We start from the raw sequence: 13,201 nt of genomic DNA on the forward strand, positions 1-13,201 counted from the left end.
AATGAGCATGAAACCAAGTTGATCGCCTTAAGAAGTTTGCAAATGATTTTCCCCCTGTTGGCATTAACAAAAAGAACAAAACAAAATACAGATATTCCAAACACAGTTCCCCACGATCAACGTTCGGCAAGTCAAGTTAGCCTCAAAGTATTGTACCTGTTCACACAACATTCAATTTCGAGAAACAACAACCAAATAAATCAACAGTATAAGATACTTTAACCATAGCAAGTTATTTAAAAACCAACAGAAAAGGGAGATCACCCGAGTTTAATTATACAAAACAACAAAAAATAAATATTCCATAAGCATTAATAGATGATAAATAGGCAGGAATGTGTTTACGCTTGAGGAGGAGAAGCTGCTTCTTCCACTATTGTTTCCTCAACTGCCTCCAGATTGTTGATCTTTGAAAGGATGGTTGTTCGAGTAGCATTGCCCTGATCAGAGTAGTGCTAAAAATTATTTTGCAGAGTTCGAACAACTTCAACCAAGGAACCCACATGTGCCTGCATTTGACTGATCCTGTGATTAGTTTCTTCCTGCAACTCCACCAATCGAGACACAATGGCTTTCAGATTATCTACAGTTCCTTTGAGTTCCTTGATCTGTTGATCTTTGGAGCTTTCAGAGGAACTGAAGGAGCCAAACACGGCAAACCTTGAAAAAGCACTTAAAGATGGAGCATGTTCCTTCATAGAAGGAACTCCCTGAACTGAAGGCTTATGGGTTGGAGCAGTGGACATGTTCCATAGCTTAACTGCCCTAGCTAGTTCCTCTTTCTGAATGGGAACAAAAACCCCACTCTCTGTGTTATCTCCTTCACCTTGTTTCTCCTGTTCCTGAGTACCCTCCTCAACTCCTTCATCTCCTGTATTGTCCATGTACACATGACCCTTCTTTCTATTTTCCCTACAGGCCACCCTCATACTTTTTCTCTTGCCCTGTGACACCGCAATCCCCTTTTTCTTGCTATAGGTCTGAGGAACTCGAGAGAGTCTTACCTTGACAGGGGTGAGTTCCTCTTCCTCCTCCACTTCCTTGTTATCCTCCTTACCAACTCTAATCACTTTTCCCTGCACGGCCTTGAGTTTCAAAAGGGTGAGCATTTACGATTGGACAATTTGAGTAGACTTAAGGGGCATGGAATCATATTTACTCAATCGACCGAAAAACTTTCACAAATAGAAGTTAGCAGAGAGGAATAGGGAATTTTGTATTTGGGGATGCATATGGATAGGTGTTTAATCATTATGGCCGGAAAATTGATCGGGATTTTTCTTTCAAGACAGTACATGAGCCAAGCATCAAAGAGACTAGCAATGCTCCTCTTTTGGGTGCGAGGAACAACGCCTCTCCACACAATATTAAACAACAGTTTCTGAAGTGGGGAAAAGGAGTTTTGATTTGTAGAGGTGGATATAGAGCTATCTCCCTCAGTTGAACCAACAATGTGTTCTTCATTTACATTATCTATTGTAACCTTAATTTGACATTTTAGCCACATATCAAACCCTCTATTGGGAGTACCAAACAGTTTTTCCAAATAAACAGCATCGAACTCAATTAGAGTTCCATTCACGATACTCGAATAAACATTATCAAAACATTTGAAATTCTTGCAAAATTCTTTCATAGCATCAGGAATAAGTGGTGATTTTGCATAATTACTCAAAAAGCTTACCCATTTTTGATGCTCAAGAATGTCCATCAGTTCGCCGAATTTCGAGGCCTCACACCAAATTGCGTTGATGGAAAATTCCTCAACCAAGTTGTTTTCCTCCGCCGTGAGTTTCTTCGATCTCTTTTCTTCCCCCTGAGATCGAGTACTCACCTCCATTTCCTCCATCCGGTAGCTGGAACCCTCGACTTGACATTTCTTTGTTTTCCGATTTGAGGATCGGGGTTTGGTGGTTGGAGTCACCATTTCCACATCTTGGTTGATCGGTTCCCCTTGAGTGAGAGCTAGCAATGGGTTTCGGGTTTGAAGGGGAATTAGGTATTGCATGGGTGAGGTATCCATAGGTACGAGAGATGATGGGTTTCTCTTTTGTTTGAGGCTGGAGAGATCGGTGTTTTGGCTTGTGAGGACCATGGTCGGTGGTGATTTTATACGTGGATGAATGAGGATGAATGTGTTGGGTTAGTGGAGAAAGCGTGTGAGAATGATGGAGAAGATGGAAAAGGGGAGTGAATAAGGAAGATGAAGAGTTTCTCTATTTAATGATTATAGGAACGGAAAAATAAGATAGACATTTAATTGGGAGATCTTTTTGAATTTTAAAAAAACTGATTTTCTAATTTTAAAGAAAATATATCAAATATAAAAGAAATAATTTAACAAAAAAACTAAAATTAACTTGCTTAATTTTGTATCTCATGTCACTGATTTATAAGGAGGATGCTTACCGAGCTTGTTTGTTGAGTAAGTTGATTCTTTACGATGGTAAACTTCAACTATGTTTGCACACGTAAAATTGTGTTTGAAATAAGCAGTACCATGTACCATAATTGTTGTCTTTGCCTTGGAGGAACTTAAATTGTATTTATCTTAGCTTGATCATTCCGAGTTCCAGTCTCATTTTCTCATGTTCCTCCCTGCTTAGGGCTTAGTCAAGATGTCAGCAATTTGATTATTAGTTTGACAAAAATCTAATTTGTTTAAGCCTTTTTATACATTATTCTTAAGAAAGTGATGCCTAATATGGATATGCTTGACCCGGGAATGATGCACCAAATCTTTTGAGATGCAAATAGCAATAGTATTATCAAAATAAATTGGAACACAGTCATATATGATCCCAAAGTCCCTTAACTATTTTTTTATCCATAGTATTTGAGAGCAACAGGCTGCAGCAGCTACGTACTCAGCTTCAGTTGTGGATAGAGCAACAATATTTTGTTTCTTGGAGCAAAATCCTGAATTCAAAAATCCTGAATTTCCAGATCATATCTATAAGTTTGACAAACCTAAGAATTGAACCATACCTGATGTGCTTTTTCGATTTACTAAATCACCAGCATAATCTGCATCTGCATACCCTTTTAGTTCGAATGATCCACTTCTTGGATAGAACAAACATAGGTCGTCTGTTCCTTTGAGATACCTAAGTATCCTTATTACTGCAGTCATGTGAGACTCCAGTCAAATCCTTATTCTAGTTTAGCAACATGAGCAAAAGTTTCTTCGAAATCAATACCTTCCTGTTGATTGTAACATTTGACGACTAACCTTTCATTGTTCCTGATTATTGTTCCATGTTCATCGAGCTTGTTCCGGAACACCCACTTTAAACCGATCACCTTTTGATTCTTTGGCTTGGGTTCCAAGTGCCATACCTTGTTCCTTTTGAACTCATTCAATTCATCTTGCATGAAAGTTATCCAGTCAGCATCTTCCAATGCTTCATTGTGGTTCCTTGGATCAATTATGGAGAGGAACGCATGGAAAGCAGAGAAGTTCCTGAGCTGTGGTCTTGTTTGATCTAATGTCACTGATGATGAGTTCCATTGGATGGGAACTTTGATGTTTCCATGGCTTAGGTTGAAACTGAGCCATGGGATCTGCCACAGTCTCCTTAGTTCCTTATGTTTCCTGAGTTTCATGTTGAACAATATGGTGTTCCACAGGTTCAGGAATCTCTTTTGGTTCCTCTAGATCAGGAGTTCTAGGATCCATTGTGAGTTCCTCTAGAACAGGAACTCCCTGTTTTTCTTCCTGTTCCTCTCGAACAGGAACTTATTGATTTTGTTGAGCTCCTGGTTCAGCAGGTTGTCTAGCTTGATGGATCTCCTCATCATTTTCTGTAACACAAATCAAACCAATTTTGAAACCCTCATGTTCCTGAACTTCATCAATTTTGTTAGTTTCATCAAAAAAAATATGTACACTTTCCTCTACACACATTGATGTTTTGTTGTAAACTCTGTAAGCTTTGCTATTTAAGGCATATCCTAGGAATACTGCCTCATCACTTCTTTCGTCAAATTTCACCAAGTTCCTTTTTCCATTATTGTGGACAAAATATTTGCACCCAAAAGCTCTAAAATAGGAGATGTTGGGTTTAATTCCTTTTAACAGTTCATAAGGGGTTTTGTTTAAAATGGCACGAATCATTACTCTATTAATTATAACAAGTTGTGTTTACTGCTTCTGCCACCAAGGAACTGGCAATTAACATGGTTCTAGCCATGTATTTCAAGGTTCTGTTTTTTCTCTCAACGACTCCATTTTGTTGTGGAGTCCTGGGAGTAGAAAAGTTGTGATCCATACCTTGTTCCTTGATGTACTCGTCGAACTTGTGATTTTCAAATTCTGTTCCATGATCCGATCTTATGTGAATCAGTTGATGACATGTGGTTCTTTGTATTTTCTTAGAGAAAGTAACAAATTCATCAAACGTTTCATCCTTACTGGCCAAGAAAATAACCCAAGTAAAATGAGAATAATCATCAACAATAACCAAAACATATCTTTTTCCACTTATACTTTGAATCCTCATTGGTCCACACAAGTCCATATGGATGAGTTCCAATAGTTTTGTTGTGCTGACCATTTACTTAGGCTTGAAAGAGCTCCTGACATGTTTGATTGTTTGCCTTTGGCACAAGCATCACATACTTTATCATTTAGGAACTTGATTGAGGGTAGGCCTCGAACCAGTTCCTTTGATCTTAGTTTGTCGAGTAGTGAGAAGCTAGCATATATGTCCTAATCTCTTATGCCATAGTAGTGGATCATCTTCATTGGCACTGAGGCAGGTTAAGTTATTCTTTGGAACTGTATTGAGATCCACAATATATGTGTTCTCTTTACGAGTTCCTTCCAAAATAACTTTCCCAGTGTCATTGTTAATAATTTGACAGTTTTTAGAAGTAAAACTTACAGAGTTTCCCTTGTCACAAAATTGGGAAATGCTTAGTAGACTGTGCATGAGGCCCTCGACCAAAAATACATTATCAATGGCATGGGAACTTGACCATCCAACCTTTCAAATTACAACAAGTTCCCCTTTCATGTTGTCTCCAAAGGTCACAGTTCCTCCGATCCATTGTAGGCTTCTAGTGACAGAAATTTTGATTTGTCTCCTGTCATATGTTTGGAACACCCGCTGTCGAGATACCACGAGCTGTTCCCCCTCACTAGAACCTATATAAAAATTAGTGATTAGTTACAGGAACTCAGGTTTCCTCGAGTTCCTTTTCCACTACAACCTCTAACTTCTTAACCCATATGTTTTCACATAATTTCTAATCTTGTTCCTTTTTCTTGGAACACTCAGTGCTGACATGATTACCATTCCCGCAAAAGAAACAAACTTTTATGCTAGGCAATTCCTCATGCTTTTTGGCGTTATTGTGACTCTTTTTGTGTGAGAAACCTAAGCCTTTTGTTCGCTTAGATTGAGAATTTTCAATCCATTTGGGAGAGGCCTTATGTGGCTGTTTCTGAGCCCTAGCAATAGCTAATTCCTTTTCCAATTTTTCTTTATGTTCCTTTACTGTAATCAAGTCACTGTTTAAATTCTCTAAGTCTAAATTAAAAAATCCCATATTAATTTCCATGGACCTAGTAGGATCTAGACTCATATTAAACATCTTGTATTGACTAAGTTCTACTCGGAGTAGGATGTTTTCATTTTTAACTTTTTCAAACGACTCAGTAAGGTAGGTGTTTCTTTCTAGTAATTCAAAGAACCTACCATGTACATCGGATTTGACATTGTTTAGGTAGGTCATATGTCCCTTACTAAGTTACAAGGCCTTATCACTTTGGCCTTTTAATATACTAAGCTTTTTGTAGTCTTCTAGTGTTTCCAACAACAATTCAATTAGTTTAAATTTTGAAAGACATTGAAGAGTGGAGGAACTTACTTCATTGATTTTCATGTATCTTAGCCATAAGATAAAGGTTGACAGTCTCTTCACTTGGTTGTTCCTCATCATCTCCAGAATCAATTTCTTCACCCCACGCAACTATCATGGATTTCTTGAAGTTAGGCTTGACAAAGGTGGATTTGTTGTATCATTTCTTGGATTGTTCCTTGCCTTTTCCTTTTCCTTTTCCTTTGTCATTTTCCCATTGAGGGCAGTCTTGAATTTGGTGATCAGTTTCTCAGCATTTGAAGCAGCCTTGTTCGATTTTGGAACTATTTGATTTTCTCGCAAAGTTTGTTCCCTTCTGGTTCCCTTGCTTAAAGTTCATGTAGAGCCTTTTCATCCTCCTTACCAGCATGACAGCTTCCTCTTCATCTGGTTCTGACTCATCGAGTTCCTCTGCTTTTAGGGCTAACCCTCGATTTCTAGAACTCTCAAGATCATCAGCGCCAAGATGCAGTTCGTGGGTCATCAAGGAACCTGCTAGTTGTTCGATGTTGAACTTAGTAAAGTCCTTGGTTTCGAACAATACAATAACCTTGGTTCTGTAACGGTCATCTTGTGGCATGCTCCTTAGGATTTTTCTCACTTGTTCATTGGTAGGTATAATTCTTCCAAGAGAAACCAATTCGTTAGTTATGTTAGTAAATCGAGTAAACATTTCCTGAATTGTTTCTTTGGGAAGAATTTCAAATCGTTCATATTTGGACATTAAAATACCGATTTTAGAACGCTTAACTTTTTTGGTTCCTTCTTGGGTAATTTGAAGGAGATCCCAAATCTACTTTGCGCTCATGCACCCCATGACCCTATTATGTTCCATGTGGTCCAAGGCCACAATGTTAGATCTTAACAGCCATGGCATACATTGATCTCATATTTCTCGAAATCTTCTTTAACAAAATAAGACATTGGTTTAGGAACTACCTTATTTTCTGCATTAGTTGTTGTTACCTCGAAGTCCCTGGCTTCTATGACACGCCATACTTGGTAGTTCTCTGCCTTGATAAATATCTCCATCCGATTCTTCCAATAAGTGCAGAATTTGCCAGTGAACATTGGTGGCCTTTGCATGGAGTAACCTTCCTCTAGTTTCTCGTGTGTGTTCATACTTTCAGGAACTTGACTCAAACAGGGTTTCCTGTATTTTTCATGAGTACTGGCTCTGATACCAACTGATATTCCAGTAGAATACGTACAAGAGGGAGGGGGTGAATTGTAATTCGAACTTTAGTGAAGTTTCTTGCGGAACTTAAAAACAACTTAAGGAACTGGGAACGAAAGAGACAAGAGATAAACAATTGAGGAAACTTCTTGATGCTAATCAAGAAGGGAAAACCTCAAACACTTTTATATTAATGCAAAGCCTCGATTACAATAAATCTATAACTCGAGTTCCACTCAAACTCCAGTTCCTCACAGCAATCCCCTTCGATTACTGTGCTTCTCCTCCTCTCTTTCTCTCAGAATTAAACTCTAAGCCTTACAAGAATCACTCAATTCTTGAACACCCCAAAATACAATTCTTTTATATGTAAACAATTTGTATTAATAAAGCTTAGATATATTAGGAACTTAGGAACTTGAATTCAACTAGGACACAAAATTTTTTAAGAAAACTCTTTAAAACGCTTTTAGGGAATAAAATGCTCAGTGTATGTTGGTGTGTTTTTACCAGAAAATGTTTATCCCTTTTATAGAGATTTATCATTCGGGTTAGTTCCCTTCAAAATTCAACTGCCACTTACAGTGGCTTTGGTCTTCACGTCCCTTGTCTTGAGGAACAAGGGAAGACCACTTCCCACGTAACTCCTATTATGCTGGACATGGTTTAGACCAACTCAAACACTCAAGATTCTCTTAAAACATTTTATTAAGTAACAAAATCTTAGGAGAAATTTTAGGAAAGTTTTAAATAGTTTTTACTTGGAGAATAAGATTTTAGGCAAATCTGATTATATTTAAAGCGTAAAAACAATATTTATTCATGTAAATATTTTCCATAAAATTTGCTATCAGATATTTTGACAAATCATTCTAATAAATCTAAGTTCCTCTAGTTCCATAATATATCATTAACAATATTAATAACTTACACAAATTCTAAGTATAATTAACTACCTAGTCTTCGTGTCTTCCCTTTACTGGAGCTTGCAACTCAGAAGCTTCAGTTGTTCCTACTCCGGAACCGGTGAGTTCCTCGTTTAGCATAGAAGAACTCAAGACTAGGAACTTCATCATTCTTTGCTTAATATGAGAGCCATCCGATTACTATAGTTGTTCCTCTGCTTTATGTTAGTTTAGATGCTATAGTTTTGCCACTTCCAACTCAGGAACTCCAACAGTCATCCTTAGTTTTTCACAGGAATTCGAACACTTAACTGTAGACATAAATCAACAACATCAGGAAGTTTGCTTTGAGTCATCAACCAAAACTTAGGGTTAACAAATAATATTCTTGTTCATACTTTATGTCACGTACTACGTAGTACTTGTATTCCATTTGAATATACAGAACAAAATAATGTTACAATTTTTAAACCAAAGTGTTAGTTTAAGAAAAGTTTTTGCTTAGTTGGGTGTCTGAGGTTTGACGTAATTCCACGATGCCTCCATTTTTTATAATTCTATTTTGGGTACCTTTGAGCATTTTCAACGTAAGTTAATTATTAAATTAGTTTATTATGCAACATTATATTTCAACCTATTCTTTTTTTTAGCTAGTTATACTCCAATGGTCAGCTATTAGCTTGATATTTAAGTTAGGCATACTTGTAATCAATGTTTTAAAGTTAATTTAACTAGGTTTTAAGCCCATTCAATAAACGGGCAATTATATAATGGTTGTTAAACCGTCTTTTAAAATGCTATTTTTTTTGGAGGGCTTGTGATATATATTATAACCCAAATTTTGCGAGAAAGAACCTTATTTATTTTGTGAAATCACACCTTAATGTAAAATTATTTTTTTCTGCAAAAGACAACGTAAGAGAAGTTTCCGGCATTGACTGAGCTTTTCCGGCAATTGACTTGTACGTGAGTAGCATGTGTGGCTTTATTTTGCAACATTTTCAACAAAACACATTGTTAAAGTGATGTTTATTGTGTTAGTGCTCGATTTTGATATACTGTGTCGTGTTCAAGGGAAGTTGTTTCGTTTTCACTAAATATGCTCGTTTTTAACAAGTTAACATGTAAAATGAAGCCACACTTGAGCCCAATGGAAGTGATTTGTACACTTTCTCACTTAAAGAGTAATACTTATAACTCTTTCCTCCTTTCCTCCCTCGCTTTTTACCAATTTGGGACAAAGTTAATACGAAGTACGGAGTATAACATTTCCTTCTTTTTTCCATCACTTATTTACATATGTGGGACAAAATTTAGATGGACGATTTCAATTTTTTTTTGTCCATAATAATTTATTCATCCATTTTAGGAAGAAAAAAAACAAGTATATTTTTATTAAGGAACAAAAAGACATAAAATGATGAATAAAAATGATAAAATAAAACATTTATATTTTTATAAAAATTTATATTATATATAATTCGAGCTTCTCGAACTTTTCGAGTCGAGTATCAAGTTGCTCGGCTCGACTCGACTCGACTCGTTAAATTTTCGAGCCGATCTCGAGCTCGAGTCGAGTTTTGACCGAGTCGGGTTCGAGTAGCTCGCGAGTTCAGTGAGCTCATAAGCACCCCTACGCACTACCAACTGTCAACATCCCTTTCTAGTCTACTTCCACGTCAGGTTGATCACTCTCAGAGTCTCAGGTATATGAATCCCCCGTATTGGTGTAATCTGCAAACAACTAATCAATCGAGATGGAGTGTCTTCAAATTACTCGAATTGATGCAAGGCTGCATAAAGATTGCCCAATTTAGATCCAAAAATATGAATGTAAGAGCATGAGTGTGTTTTGTTTGAAAAATAAATTTTCACCATGTGGACGGAATTCGTCCTTGTTCGTTAGTCTCCCTATGGTGGAGTTAGTATTAGTATGTTTGGTTTGTCGTTCAGTGAATTTATATAGAATTGGTTCGTTTGTAAAGTTTTATGCGGCATCGCAACAGATATCAATTTTTCGAGTACATTCAGATGAATCAAGTGAAAATCATCCTCGCGGCTGCAACAAATCGTTAGACCCTCTCTCTGAAAAGGTGGTATGTTCCAGCGTTATATACAAGCGTTATATACGGAAGGCGTTCTATAGTTCAAGATTCATTCAACGACCGTAGTTTTGATGAAGGAAACCTTTATTTGATTCAATTTGTCATGTACTTGTTAGATCTATATTTCTCTTGTAGATGTCGTATGACTCTTTATTAAAGCATTAATTTTGCTTTAAAAAAATGTTTTGTTTGAAAGTACGTATGATCTTTAATTTTGCAGGACCAAATAGGTGAACGTGAACTTCATTTAACCATTCCATTAGCTCCCCGAGAAACAGACCCGTTAGGAGCTAAAGTTGTAATCCAGTTGTTTGGCCCTAAACCCTCAATTCAGTTGTTTGGCCTAATTTCTGAGTCAACATTCGCACTCATACTAATAGAATGAGATCATACAAGCGAATCTGCAGAACAAATTCATTGATGCACAACTCATCTTACAAACTAGTTATATGACGACAATAATCTCAGAAAATAACATCAACATTAAACTAAAACCAAAACTCTGGTTTTGACTGATCATAAAAGAAAAATTCTAAGCTTGAAGTTTAGCTAGAAGTTTCTCTTGTGCAATAGCAGTAGCACTTGTAAGGAAAGCCTGCCCAGCCTTGCGATTAGATAGAGGTCCATGGCAACCAAGAAGCTGCAACAGAACAGACAGAATACATCAGATAAAATCCTGATCGACATTAAAGAGGACAGTAGCATCCACGAACCTTTGCGTTGACAACAAATTGATAAAGGCTCAAACAAAAGAAAATATTGATTCCGGAAATCAAATTCAATTATCAGGATATGCAGGCTACAGCGTACAAGTAGCATAATCTAACATTATCGGTTAATGATGTGACTACAACAAACATAAATAAGATGAGTGCATGGAGAATCCAGAAACTTTACCAAGAAATGTAGCAAGATAGCATCCAACAACACATTTTGCACAGAAATTCAACTTAGTTTTTCAGTAGGCATTCTGACGAACTGTGTGATACGCATGCCCAATTGCACTAATGCAAAGAAACCTCCACAACTCATGACAAACCATGCCCAAAGGCAACAACATTGCATAAAACACTAGCTATGCAGGCACAATGCTGGCAACCTAACCCAGTAACATAATCAAACAACTGAAGAACATATAAAGACACGCTTTTCATTTTCTTATTTCTGTTCACCAAATCCTTGAAAACCATCAGAGAATATGTCACACTTTCACAAGTAACAACTACACTCCTCACAGGAAGACAGACAGCAGTAAAAGATCAAAGGCTCATGGAAGAGAGAAAAGAAAAGCATCCACGAACCTTTGCGTTGACACCATCATTTAGAATCCTGTTCTCAGATTTGTACTTCAAATAATCAGCACGGTTGTGCTTGGTAAAGCCCCTGATAAATAGAGTAAAGCAAATTAGCACATATACAAGACTAATCCAATGGGAAACAAAATAATTGAAGACACGTTTAAGAAATAAACCATGAAAACAGGACTCCTTTTAATATTTCTTTTTGAACTAGCATCAAACTCTATTTTCAAGATTGCAAACAAATGTGGCAACAAGATGCCAGCATCAGCTGATGAAGCAACCAGTGACCATAAAAAAAAACAGATCAATTCTTGTAGTAATAATTTGTAAAACAAATTCCGACCTCAATACTGTTAAACACGATAAAAGAAACACTAACTAGTTAAAAGCAAACATCCAAAACCATGTCCCAGCTGAAAAACCACAAAAACTCTAGTTAAATGCAATGAAGGAATCAGCCCCTAGCCACCTACAAATAACACATCCCTCTTTGCATTGAAGCAATCAATGAAATCTTAATTCAAAGAAAATCAAACAATAAACATACCACTTCCTGCTGACAATGATCTTTTGACGACCAGGAAACTTGAACTTAGCACGACGAAGAGCCTCCTGAGCATGGTGGCTGTTACCATCCTTGCAACGAACAGACAATAGGACTTGACCAATAGCAACACGAGCACAGACACCTTGAGGTTTGCCAAAAGCACCCCTCATACCTGTTTGGAGCCTATCAGCCCCAGCACATGAAAGCATCTTGTTGATACGAAGCACATGGAACGGGTGTACCCTAACCCTTAGGTGGAAAGCATCCTTCCCAGCAAACTTAGTCATGTACTTGTTACAAGCAATACGCGCAGCTTCCAATGCCTCACTTGACACATTTTCCTTCTCCCAACTGACAAGGTGCACACAGAAGGGGAATTCATCCACACCCTTCCTCTTCATACCCACATCATAAATCCTGATTTTAGGATCAGGGACACCACGACAAAATCTCGATTTAGGGTACGGCTTGTTCTTAATCTGACGGTAACATCTAGCAGGCCCTAAATAACAAATTCAAACCAATCACACTTCAGTTTCTTCAGCACAAACAATCCTAATCAAACAAATCAGATTCATCCTGATTAAAGCAATCATATTTCTATCTCATTAACAAAAGGAACTCCATAAAATAATTAAAAGGGGATTACATTTCATCTTAATCCTACAAAAACTAGATCAACTTCTTTGTTAATTGTTATTTAATAGTCACTACTCAAATATACAGCTAAAATCATACAAAACCACCAATAGTCATCAACTTACATGGAAAAATCACAAAGGTAGATGATTTACACTAATTTTTTAACAAAACGAATCAAATGCTAAAAATTATAGCATATCCAGAAACCTAATAATTAATAGCATGGAAGCAATTAACCAACAAAAATACTCGGGGAAAGAAAAGGCATTCAATTAATTTTCATCATTCCGTTAAACAAACTGAAATCGAACAAATCCATTACAAATAAATAAGCAAAATCGGCATTTCAAGCAACGATTGAAGATAGAGAAAAGGAGAAAGAGATGAATATCTTACTTCTACCCATGGCGGCGATTCAACAGAAAATGCTCAGCTCCGAAATTGTAATTCGGGGGATATGAAGAAATTAAACTGGGCTTCTAAATATATGTATATGGAAATATAAACGCGTGTGCCCTATTTCTTGGGCCGGGTTGTGACGTTTGTGTTTGCGTTACATTGCCCATTTTATCAGTCTATGGTCAACGGCCCATTAAATAATAAAATTCTAAGGCCCGGGGTAAACGGAATGAAATCAAGAATGTGAAAGAAGGAGAATG

At 37.0% G+C, this 13,201-nt stretch overlaps 1 protein-coding gene across 1 annotated transcript; it reads right to left on the minus strand.

Moving 5' to 3' along the window:
• Positions 1-10,454: 10,454 nt before the first annotated feature.
• On the minus strand, positions 10,455-13,089 carry LOC110775751 (60S ribosomal protein L10). The gene is made up of 4 exons (XM_021980353.2): positions 12,939-13,089; positions 11,901-12,402; positions 11,354-11,435; positions 10,455-10,692 (listed from the first exon to the last, which is right to left on the minus strand). The coding sequence occupies exons 1-4, from the start codon at positions 12,946-12,948 to the stop codon at positions 10,585-10,587; spliced, it is 702 nt and encodes a 233-aa protein (XP_021836045.1). The 5' UTR covers positions 12,949-13,089; the 3' UTR covers positions 10,455-10,584.
• Positions 13,090-13,201: the final 112 nt, after the last annotated feature.

Source organism: Spinacia oleracea, chromosome 5 (assembly GCF_020520425.1).
Source record: "Spinacia oleracea cultivar Varoflay chromosome 5, BTI_SOV_V1, whole genome shotgun sequence".
NCBI lineage: Eukaryota > Viridiplantae > Streptophyta > Magnoliopsida > Caryophyllales > Amaranthaceae > Spinacia > Spinacia oleracea.